This window comes from Anabrus simplex, chromosome 1 (assembly GCF_040414725.1).
Source record: "Anabrus simplex isolate iqAnaSimp1 chromosome 1, ASM4041472v1, whole genome shotgun sequence".
NCBI classification, from domain to species: Eukaryota; Metazoa; Arthropoda; class Insecta; order Orthoptera; family Tettigoniidae; genus Anabrus; species Anabrus simplex.
The window spans coordinates 785,441,638-785,454,745 of record NC_090265.1 but is presented as its reverse complement, the minus strand read 5'-3'; the positions used below and the strand labels follow the sequence as shown (position 1 = coordinate 785,454,745).

At 43.6% G+C, this 13,108-nt stretch overlaps 1 protein-coding gene across 1 annotated transcript in view; it reads left to right on the top strand.

The window, feature by feature from the left end:
• LOC137500885 (brachyurin-like) overlaps nt 1-13,108 on the top strand; it is a 168,495-nt gene that overhangs the window by 93,100 nt on the left and 62,287 nt on the right. The window contains exon 5 of the mRNA XM_068227558.1: nt 9,655-9,768. Within this exon, the coding sequence (XP_068083659.1) occupies nt 9,655-9,768 (114 nt within the window). The remainder of the gene's footprint in view (nt 1-9,654; nt 9,769-13,108) is intronic.

Below are 13,108 nucleotides of genomic sequence, written 5' to 3'. Positions count from 1 at the left end.
AGGGCCACCTAGAAGGTAACGCCTTCTCTCTGGCCAGGAGATTTGGCGGGGTTTGGAGGTTTGTTGGTGTTGGGAGATGGAAATGGGGAGCATTGATTGTTTAAGGAGATGTGAGGTTTTGTCCTCTTGGCTAAGGAGCGTAGCTGTTCTGTGCTTTATTATGTAGTGTTTACAGTTACATATACATTTGTGCTTACAGATTTTACATTAAGGTTACAATTGTAAGTACATGTGATTTTGAATACAATACGTGTGATTTTGAATATAACTAGGCTGTGGGTATGGTGGAAGGAGAATGGTTGGGAGCAGGTGTGAGGTTAGAAGATGTAGGGTGGCTGTACAATTGTGAAGAGAGGTGATAAGGAAGTGGAGGAGATCCACTGTGGGTGGAGGCGGGAGGTGGGGGCTTGAATGAGGGAGAGGTGGAAAGGCTTGTCGATATCGAGGGATTGGAGTGGGGGGTGGCCGGGGGCGGTGATGTGCAGTGGCTGATGGATGGCGGGTGGATGGGGGTTGTGAGTGGGAGGGTTCCATTCGGTGATGTTCGCCGAAAATTTGGGCTCCTGTAGTGATGAGTTGCTGGACGTCTTGTTCTGACGGTAGTTGAAGCCGGATCATGTACGTTGGGCCGTGATTGCTGCGTATCCTTATGGCCCTCCTTACAAGGACGCCTGTGGCACGAAGTTCTTGAATCATTTCCCTTTCAGCGATGTCCGGGGTGATGCCTCGTAGTACACAGCTGTATGTTGACTCGGGAGGTGGTGGCTGCTGGGTCGGTGTTGCGTGATCAGCGGTGTTACCTGCTAGGGCCATTACGGTCGTTGCCTGGTGGGGGCTGGGGGTTGTTGGATGGGGGGAAGTTTGTTGTCATGACCAGGGAGGTGTGGCAGGTTGTACTGGTGGTGGTTGTAGTTGAGGGAAGAGTGCTGGCAGTAGTTGTGATGGTTGTGATAGTGGTTGTGGTAAGGGGAAAAAGTGGGAGTGGTATTGTGTTGATTGGGGGCTCATGGAGGATGGGAAAGTACTCCGGCTTAGCTTGTAGCTGGTCTAAGATGGACTGCGGCGGTGATATCACGACGTACTTATTATTCCTTATGTTGGCTCCGTCGTGGAAGAGGCGTTGCTCGGCTTGTCCCTCTCTCGGAGAACCGGGAGGGGGTAAGCGCAAGCGAGCGGGGCATGAAAGAAAGAAAGAAAGAAAAGGGGACGGGCGAGAAGGGCGCCCCAGGATGAAAAGAATTCCTTACTCTGGAGCCATAAGTTAGGAACAGGAAGGGAACACATTTATTATAACACAGCAACTGGCGTGATGCAAAGAAAGCAAGCATAATACTTTATTTCAATGTACAAACACATCGTAAAAACTAAATAGACCAAAAATATATATATTTTCTCTCTCTTAAGTAGAATACAATATAGTTTAAATTTTAGCCTCTTCAAAGTATCCACCCTTTGCCCTCCGAATAGCTGCACAAACTCTTGGCATTCTGGAAAAACGATTTTGTAGTGTTTGTGTAAATATTGTAGTCCAACAGCTCTGTAAATTATTCCATAGCTCTTCAACATTAGTTGACCTCAGTTTTCGAACCTCCCTGTCAGGTTCATCCCATAATAGTTCAATGGGATTTAAGTCTGGTGCATGACTTGGCCAAATCATATTTTTCAGTTCCCCCACATTTCTCTTTTCTATTGACATACCCTCTACACAATTTAGAACAATGTTTGGGGTCATTGTCCTTCTGCAGAACAAACCCACGACCAATAAGCCTCTTGCCAGATGGAACTGCATTGTTGATCAGTATGCTGTGATATACTTCCTTCTTTAATGTTCCATTAATTCGCACTAGATCACCGACTTTATCACCCGCAAAACATCCCCACACCATAACCGACACTCCACCATGCTTCACCCTAGGTGTCACACACTGACTCTTCATACATTCTCCACGAAGTCGACGAACAAACATTCGACGATGGCTCCCAAATACTTCAAACTTCAATTCATCCTTGAATAACACCTTGGACCATTGCTGCACGCTCCAGTTTTTATGTTGCTGTACCCATTGCATTCCTTTCACCTTATTTTGTGTCCGTAATAAAGGTTTCTTGGCCGCTATGCACCCCTTTAAACCTCGTTCACGAAGACGGAGTTGCACTATTGAGACAGAGATTGGAGCAGCTCGCATGTTATTGACTTCCTCGCGAATTTCAGGTGCCTTACGAGTCCTCTGACGTTTACTCTGTACACATATGAACTGATCTTCCCTGTATGATGTTACATGGGGTCTTCCAGATCGCGAAACACTTGCATTGGCACCGGTTTGCTTGAACCGCTGCAATGTATACACCACTGTAGATTGGGCTACGCCAACTTTTGTTGCTATTGTCCTACTATAATACCCTTCGTGATGCAGAGCTTCAATTACAGCACGTTTTTCAGTTCCAATCTCCTGCTTCCGTCCCATTTGGAGGTAATATGGTATGCACCTGTTCAAATACACAAACACACTGCTAGCTGCACACAGTGTACTGAAAAATAATGTGAACTGCTTGCTACACAGACAGCTGAAAGAATGAGGCCTATTCGAGTGGACACGTCTTGGGTAAAGACACGTCAGTGTTGTTGTGGTTACTCGTCAGCGACCTTCCATGCGGAGAACCGGTCAAATACACAACAGAGTCGTTCCATCTTTACATGTTTATGCTTGTTTTATTATCAGAACAAGGCTATGATAGATTATTTAAAACTACATCTCTGTTTCAACCACAAATCCATAGTTGTGATAGGTGATCGCAAACTTTTGACCGGTAGTGTATGTATGTATGTATGTATGTATGTATGTATGTATGTATGTATGTATGTATGTATGTATGTATGTATGTATGTATGTATGTATGTATGTATGTATGTATGTATGTATGTATTATGTTACATTCAAGGCGCTCATACGAACGGAAAAGGAGCAGACAAAATGGCGCGCGGCAGCTTCAAGCAGTACAAATGCATATAAATGCTCACCGAGATGCAGATCAATCTAAGTCTAGAAGGCGCAGAATCATAACGACCATGCAAAGGAGCTTCAAGATAGAAGAAGTATTGTTTTAAAAATTATTGAAATTAATTCATTCTTAATACTGGAAGGAAACATGATCGCACGGAAAAATCAACTCAGAAGCAAGAAGAGGCAGTTATCATCGGTCAGGAATAAAATAACAGATTAAATAAGAAGATTGGAGTAGAATTCCGAGCTACATAATAGCAGAACAACAAGTCAAGTTGCGGAAAGGATCGGAGATCTTTAAATTCAAAATATTAGGGAAGGGAGGTATTGGAGCCGCCGAGAGAAAACGCGAAAGGGCAAATTTCAATGCTACAAGCAATCTAAAACACTGAAGAATAATCAAAGTAGCAATTGGAATCCGTAATTAGCCTGAGGAAAAGATATATTTATTAAAAGAAGCCACATTTGATTAATTATACAGACGCAGTTTCAACATAGAGACAATAATATATGTATATATTGAGAGGCTAAAAATGAATAACTCAATTATATATTCTGCCATTATAATGTCATTTTCTACTTTCATGAGCTACTGTGACATCATGAGATCCGCCTAAACTGTTGGGAGCAGGTTACCTGGGATACCATAACGAGGTCAAGCAGTACCATGCCGTGGGACCACAGAAGATGTCTCGAGAGGTGGAATCCAGCCACATGGAGATGACATAACGAGCAAGCAGAAGCCAGCAGTCCCCAGAGGAGAGACGAGATATAAGATAAGATTCCTGTGTAGAAATGTTTGTAGTATTTGACAGAAATAATTTATGTGAGTGAAACATTTATTTTTAATGAACCATCCGTGCCAAATTCTAAATGTTAGAAGTAGGTCTTGATCATATAACCGTGAATACTCATTCATTTAAGTAACAGATATACTCAAATGTGAAGTGGCATGGTTATGTTGACATACGTAATGAGTGTATAAATCGACTTAACGTACCAATCTACACGGAAAGTGTAATCAGCTATGAACTGGGAGATATTGGGAAGAATGCATGTCTTATAAGACCATAGTTGTGTTTTAAGAGGAAATCAAATCGACAGACATGACCGCACATACTTGATTATTAAGAAGAAATGGATCCTGCTTGGAATATGAGAATATTATAGAAAAGATATCGTCGAGGGAAAGTTGTATCGTAACAAGTATGATATTAAAGGGAAGAGTAATGAGATCTTATTCGTGAATAATGATTAGGCCTAATAAGAAGAGATGGATTCGAATTATGTCTTAATAGAGATGTTGAGATGTACTGTTTATTTCGTCGAGAGGTTATGTGAAAGAAGTTGTTACGAATTCGTATGTCACATGTTGGTAGAGGATCGTATTTGAAATGAATATCGTAAGGTTATGTCATGTTGAGATAAACGTAATAGCAAGAGACCAGCTGATTCAATGTCGATTTGTGACATATTTTAACAGAATAAGAGGAGTTATTGGACTTCATATGCTTAATGGTGTACCAGGGATTTATGTCAAGAATTATCGTCTTATAGAGAATCATTCTTTCCCAAGTAAACGATAGGTAGGTGTATTGAATTAATTTGAATTAATGGCACAGCGGTATATGAAATAAGATTAAATCATGACTGATGGTAGGATAATATATGAATATTTGACACGTCTTTTCGGTTGATATACGGTACTAATGGAATGTTTAATGAGAGGTATATTTGGCCTATTTATGATTTATAGTGTTGCAAACAAGTTAATAAAGTGATGATAAATAAGTATTTTAATTTTAACAGGGGTGTGATGCGCATAGGTATCACCCAAATATCACTATAAAATTTGTCACAAATGGAACATAACAATTGCTTTTACACATATCAAGTGAAAAATCTCTGGCAAATTAAGAAATACCGTCGTTATTTGAGAAATATGAAAACATACTAAGGCTTGTAGACAGGACTGGTTTATGTCGTATTCCGCTGCTGATGCCGTATTTTGTTACTTTCTTGAGGTCCAGGGCTAGCACCGAGGAATGCGAGTGCTATGTCTGTAGATTCTCATTATCTTTGTCCATATGACTAGAGTGGCCAGTTCAAACAGCAAAATGGAGGTCAACAGAAAAATAGCATGATCCCTGGACCAATAAATATTTTAATTTCTGTTCGAACGAAAGTAGCTCGATCCCTGGACCAATAAATCACCAGTCCACTGAATTTTTCTTTTGTAGATCGGCCATACCATGTTGTCGCCTATTAAATATTGTATATCGTGATACAATTCATGAAATGATGTAATTGACAAGTGAAGCAATGAAACGAAAGCAAAGAACTTCAGTGAACACAGATATCACACACGAAATTGTTGAAAGTGTAAGACAAAAGACATACGTGTGTCGCTGTGAGCGCAACACCACATGTACTTGTAAAGTGGTAAAGTACGTATACATAATATTCTCCAAAAATCAAATATTTCTTAATTTGCCAAAGATTTTTCACTTGATATGTGTAAAAGCAATTATTATGTTCCATTTGTGACAAATTTTATAGTGATATTTGGGTGATACCAATGCGCACTATACCCTTTTAACAATATTTTAAGGTTATGGCAACAATAATTAGCCATAATAAGGAAACTTATTGAGTATCTCCGCTCTCATAAGTCAAGATTGTCAACAAGAAGAAGACCCAGCATAAAATTTTCCCCATAATGAATAAAAATAAAGATGAAAATCTTGTATAGGGACAACTCAAAGATCAATTATGAATTTACATTATTACTAATCTATTTGTGACTTTTAATTTTCGATAGGCATGTGGTTCACATTATAAAGTTTTAATTTTTCATCAGTTGGGTTGAATAATGAGTTTGGGAGTTGTGTGATGATATTAATTAATTCGAAGCGGCTTTTGCCATTTAATGAATGTATTAGCAGAAGAGAGACCCAATTTCAGCTATGTTATTACGATAATGCAATGTAAATACACTGACTGACAGTGACAATGCAACACCAAGGAGGAGTGGTTCGAAAGGGATGAAAGTTGAGGAAAAAACAGAGACGGCACGGAAGAATAATTGATGTTTATTTCAAACCGATATGCAGGTTACACAATGCGCACGGCATCGACTCAGTAGGATGTAGGACCACCGCGAGCGGCGATACACGCAGAAACACGTCGAGGTACAGAGTCAATAAGAGTGCGGATGGTGTCCTGAGGGATGGTTCTCCATTCTCTGTCAACCATTTGCCACAGTTGGTCGTCCGTACGAGGCTGGGGCAGAGTTTGCAAACGGCGTCCAATGAGATCCCACACGTGTTCGATTGGTGAGAGATCCGGAGAGTACGCTGGCCACGGAAGCATCTGTACACCTCGTAGAGCCTGTTGGGAGATGCGAGCAGTGTGTGGGCGGGGATTATCCTGCTGAAACAGAGCATTGGGCAGCCCCTGAAGGTACGGGAGTGCCACCGGCCGCAGCACATGCTGCACGTAGCGGTGGGCATTTAACGTGCCTTGAATACGCACTAGAGGTGACGTGGAATCATACGCAATAGCGCCCCAAACCATGATGCCGCGTTGTCTAGCGGTAGGGCGCTCCACAGTTACGGCCGGATTTGACCTTTCTCCACGCCGACGCCACACTCGACTGCGGTGACTATCACTGACAGAACAGAAGCGTGACTCATCGGAGAACACGACGTTTCGCCGTTCCCTCATCCAAGTCGCTCTAGCCCGGCACCATGCCAGGCGTGCACGTCTATGCTGTGGAGTCAATGGTAGTCTTCTGAGCGGACGCCGGGAGTGCAGGCCTCCTTCAACCAATCGACGGGAAATTGTTCTGGTCGATATTGGAACAGCCAGGGTGTCTTGCACATGCTGAAGAATGGCGGTTGACGTGGCGTGCGGGGCTGCCACCGCTTGGCGGCGGATGCGCCGATCCTCGCGTGCTGACGTCACTCGGGCTGCGCCTGGACCCCTCGCACGTGCCACATGTCCCTGCACCAACCATCTTCGCCACAGGCCCTGCACCGTGGACACATCCCTATGGGTATCGGCTGCGATTTGACGAAGCGACCAACCTGCCCTTCTCAGCCCGATCACCATACCCCTCGTAAAGTCGTCTGTCTGCTGGAAATGCCTCCGTTGACGGCGGCCTGGCATTCTTAGCTATACACGTGTCCTGTGGCACACGAAAACACGTTCTACAATGACTGTCGGCTGAGAAATCACGGTACGAAGTGGGCCATTCGCCAACGCCGTGTCCCATTTAGCGTTCGCTACGTACGTAGCACAGCGGCGCATTTCACATCATGAGCATACCTCAGTGACGTCAGTGAGGTGAGGTGTAAAACTTAGAAACTTAGAAACTTAGAAAAAGGCATTAGGCATTGGTTTATAAAGACTTTAGGTTTCATATGAGAGTAATTTATGAAAACAAGTGTTTATTCCAGAGCATTCTAAAGACTTATGATACCACGCTTAACTCACGAATTTCATGAAGAAATAAATTGATTTTTCAACTTCATTTATAGCAAAGAATTTTCAGAATTTCAATTTTGGTTGAATATACATGAAAGAATATATTTCTAAGTCATTTCTCAGTTTTAAATGTGAGATAATAAGAAGGTTATTTGAGTGCCTAGACATTTTAATAGATTTTCATTTAGCAAAATAACATCTATTATTTCGCTCTGCGAACTCCTTCCTTTGTACCGGCTCCTAAGAATCGATCACTACCTGAGACGTCTCTCATGCTCCTTAGCCCAACAGCTTTTCCTGGTACAATACATACATACATACATACTCCACCCCATCTACGTGCAAGTAAGCGTATGGATAAAGTACCGGTAGCATCTCAGGTAAAGAAATTCATCCAGTCAATAATATGTTCATATATCGTAGGTTCCCAAGAAGGTTATAGGCACTTCCTCTAAATATTACTCATTAAACAGACTCTGCCGGTGGATGTCTCCATTCGACATACGATGTGAATTAATTCCTACCATCCGGATAAAAATTAAATTAAATTATAATCTGTAGAGAAAAGAAAAAGGATGATTAATAAATAACCAACACATACACTGACTGACAGAGCAAATGCAACACCAAGAAGGAGTGGTCATAACTTTATGCCAATTGCAGGGTAGACTGACGTCACTGAGGTATGCTCATGATGTGAAATGCGCTGCTGTGCTGCGCACGTAGCGAACGATAAATGGGACACGGCGTTGGCGAATGGCCCACTTCGTACCGTGATTTCTCAGCCGACAGTCATTGTAGAACGTGTTGTCGTGTGCCACAGGACACGTGTATAGCTAAGAATGCCAGGCCGCCGTCAACGAAGGCATTTCCAGCAGACAGACGACTTTACGAGGGGTATGGTGATCGGGCTGAGAAGGGCAGGTTGGTCGCTTCGTCAAATCGCAGCCGATACCCATAGGGATGTGTCCACGGTGCAGCGCCTGTGGCGAAGATGGTTGGCGCAGGGACATGTGGCACGTGCGAGGGGTCCAGGCGCAGCCCGAGTGACGTCAGCACGCGAGGATCGGCGCATCCGCCGCCAAGCGGTGGCAGCCCCGCACGCCACGTCAACCGCCATTCTTCAGCATGTGCAAGACACCCTGGCTGTTCCAATATCGACCAGAACAATTTCCCGTCGATTGGCTGAAGGAGGCCTGCACTCCCGGCGTCCGCTCAGAAGACTACCATTGACTCCACAGCATAGACGTGCACGTCTGGCATGGTGCCGGGCTAGAGCGACTTGGATGAGGGAATGGCGGAACGTCGTGTTCTCCGATGAGTCACGCTTCTGTTCTGTCAGTGATAGTCACCGCAGACGAGTGTGGCGTCGGCGTGGAGAAAGGTCAAATCCGGCCGTAACTGTGGAGCGCCCTACCGCTAGACAACGCGGCATCATGGTTTGGGGCGCTATTGCGTATGATTCCACGTCACCTCTAGTGCGTATTCAAGGCACGTTAAATGCCCACCGCTACGTGCAGCATGTGATGCGGCCGGTGGCACTCCCGTACCTTCAGGGGCTGCCCAATGCTCTGTTTCAGCAGGATAATGCCCGCCCACACACTGCTCGCATCTCCCAACAGGCTCTACGAGGTGTACAGATGCTTCCGTGGCCAGCGTACTCTCCGGATCTCTCACCAATCGAACACGTGTGGGATCTCATTGGACGCCGTTTGCAAACTCTGCCCCAGCCTCGTACGGACGACCAACTGTGGCAAATGGTTGACAGAGAATGGAGAACCATCCCTCAGGACACCATCCGCACTCTTATTGACTCTGTACCTCGACGTGTTTCTGCGTGTATCGCCGCTCGCGGTGGTCCTACATCCTACTGAGTCGATGCCGTGCGCATTGTGTAACCTGCATATCGGTTTGAAATAAACATCAATTATTCATCCGTGCCGTCTCTGTTTTTTCCCCAACTTTCATCCCTTTCGAACCACTCCTCCTTGGTGTTGCATTGTCACTGTCAGTCAGTGTATGTATGTATGTATGTATGTATGTATGTATGTATGTATGTATGTATGTATTAACTTTACCAGTCTTATGTTAATGAATACGGAGGTCACAGTCTCAGAGGAAGGAACATATGATGTGTCTATAACGTGCTGTATTTTGCCCACAGCTACCCGTTTCAATGTCCGCCATTGACCCCTATTTCAAGACCATTCCACTACCTGCGCAAGATCAGCCCCTGACGAGCAACGAAGTCACTATAGTTGGATGGGGAAAAACTTCTGTAAGTATCCTTCATTGTTGCTTTGAATGTGTGATTCTTTAAATGTACCCACCCCTTGAACAAAGTACCTACTTTGTAGTTTTGTTTCTCTCCAGGTACAAGTGTCACATCCTACCTCTATTCTTTATACACAAACACCAATTTAAATAGAAACATAATTTGCCTGCATCAACTAGCTAGAATAACATAGAGGGGCTGTACGCCTGACATGAGCGCTCCTTGCGGAGGCACTGCTGCACTAACCGGAGTAAGATGATTGATAATTTTCCCTTTTCTTCAGATTTATCATGTGTGATGATTTCTTGGTAGCTATTTATCTTTGCCCTTGAAAATTCATTTTTGTTGCCATCTGGTGTATGATTCACTGAAGTTTGATATTCAGGTCCTTCCTTTTTTCTCTCCTTCATGGTCCTGAAGATTTACCTTGGGCATTTCCTTTGATGTAGACCTATTTCAGTCACAGGTACACCAAGCGTGGACAATAAAGCACGGTACATACAGTATTTTACTGGTGTTCGTGGAATTAAGAAGTGATTATTGTACACTGAGCGAGTTGGCCGTGGGGTTGGGGACGCGCAGCTCTCTGCTTGCATTCGGGAGATAGTGGGTTCGAACCGTCGGCAGCACTGAATAACGTTTCCCGTGGTTTCCCATTTTCACTCGCTGCAAATTCTGGGGCTGTACGTTAATTAAGGCCACGGCAGCTTCCTTCCAATTCCATGGCCTTTCCTATCCCATAGTCGCCGTAAGACATATCTGTGTCGGTGCGACGTAAAGCAAAGAGCAAAAAAATAATATATTGTAACAGGAGTTGAATCATGGCTGAGAAACGATATAATGGATGCAAAATTTTCTCACGGAACTGGAGTGTGTCACAAGTAGAACAACTACGAAACCTTAGGGGCAGAGGGACAAGCGTTTAAGATCTATAGGACCCACAAAGTATCAGTAAAGTGGTGGAAACATGACACCAAAAGTTTCCAAAATGCTCGTTTCACGTATTTATGTATGTATTTTTAGTCCTCAGCCCGAAGGCTGGTTGGATCCTCAACGGTTCCGCCATCAGCTGTCATAGATGGCCTAGGCACCACTGAAGAGGCGTACTGGGGAAATGAGGAGTGAGGTAGTTTCCCGTTGCTTTCCTCACCGAGCCAGAAGTTGCTAATACATATCAGTCTGACAAGCCCACTTAAATACATGCACCAACCGACCCTATGAGCAATATTTTCACATCATTCATAGCAGGGACTGGCTGCAAAAGGAATGGCATTACTAGCATCACTCCTACCTCAGTCACTTTAATTTTGTCAAAGCCAAGGGTAAAGCTGAGACAGATCAATGAAAGTAACAAAATTGCTCTAGCCCATACCAGAAGACATAGCGCACTGTAAACACTATATATAAAGGAAGAAATAACTCGTTGAAAAGAAACAACATACCTTGAGATATTGAAAATGTGACTTTTTCATTGATTTCAAACGAAATCTATTACACGAGACAATCAATGTAAAATTCATCAAATAAACAGTGAGACGGGCAGAAAGAAAGTTCACAATGGGCACATTTTACAAAAGTGATAGCCACACATTTTCCACATGCATCATTTGTCAATGAATCGAAGCAGTAATCCATTGGCGCAATCCACAACCCAGGTACGTCGTTCAAGTATCCGCCCTTATAAAAAGGATACTTAATCAAGTTCTGAAACGAGGAGCGCTGAATTGATACAAGGAAAAGGACTGCAGAGCCAGAAAACTATTGCGATGCCAAATGTGCTCCTGTGTCTCGATAGTGATTGTGTCCGTTATGTAACGAACAAAAGATTTGTATTGTATAAAAAATGAATATCCAGAGGCTGGATCTTCTCCGTACATCCTTCAGGTAATAGTTCTTTTTGTAGGAATTTACCACAGGCTACTTCGGAAGCAGACAATGCATGATCTTTGTTAGAACACCATGAATCCACTTAAAGCAGAATTTCCTTCCTGTCAGCAGGTATACCTGGCCAAAATACGTCACGATAGAACCGTTTATGGTCTGCTTTCGACATGTTCGCTGTTTTACCAGCATACGATCTTGTATTTGTAGGTATTGCCGGCTTTGACTGCGGGCACTTCCCAGATGGCTCAGATACAAGCACATACGTTGGCCGCGCCTTTCATTGAAATCACAGGCATAATCATTAAACTGTGCTGTGTTGCAGAGACTGATCCAACAACAGTGCGAACAACTGTTGCTCGTCTTGTTCGCAAGGTTCAATGGCCATGTAACACTTTGTCAAATCTACTCTGGTCAGCATTGAAGACTTGTGTCGGTGGAAATTTTTCTGTAACGATGAGATTACGAATCTTCGCAACTTAATCCTCGCTCGCCTGTGACGAGTTTGCCTCCTTATCCTGACAGTTCTTGCAAACTTTATGGGTTATTGCTCTGTCAACAATGTTATTCCGCTTCTTGACGCGATATAACTAGGAATCAGAAGCTTTAAAATCGATTGTATTTTGCGGATCCATCGCTATATTAAGTCGCATGACCAACAGTCGCAACGTCCGGTCGTGAATAATTGCTTCTTCCTTTTCCTTTTCTTTGAATTTCTGCAGGACAGCCTGATTGTTTTCTGGATCGACGGAGTATTCATTTTTTTTTTCAAATTGTACAGAATGTTCATGTTCTTAATTTTCTTGAACTGGTTCATTACTGACGCATGCGATAGACGTTTCGTCGGAGGTTCGCCTGTCATAGGATCTGTGGCCCAGTACACTAAAGCGCGCTGCTTATAAGCAGTCCAGTCCCCTTCTGTTGTATTTGCTGGACCATCACGCTTTCGCCTTTTGGGCGAAGGCACATACTCGGATGCCGATGAACTCGAAGTAGAGGGAAGCGACTGCTGCGACAAGCATTGCTGTTCCGTATCGACACAATCATCTCCGAAGTCCATTTCATCATCCCATTCCTCTCCATCGCCTCCAGCAAATCCTAATGTCGGGATCTCTTCCAACATTTCCATATAATTTTCCAGGAGAGTAGATATGTGTTGTATCATCTCCGATTCCTGGATGTTCGGAGGTCGATTGCTTGTTCCGAATCAGAACGACTTTAGGATCCATCTGCAATGTAAGAAGAAGACATACAATACGTTAGCAGGCCTACTTGACAGCAACATCACCCACAACATATCATTAAAGTGTGTATAGATGTACATTTTCCCGTAATGATTAATATTGACAAATGATGGGTGTGCGAAGTGTATGGGTGCGCTTTTGTAAAATGTGCCCATTCTGAGCTCTTTTTTCCCGTCTCACTGTTTATTCGATGAATCGCACATTGATTGTCTCTCGCA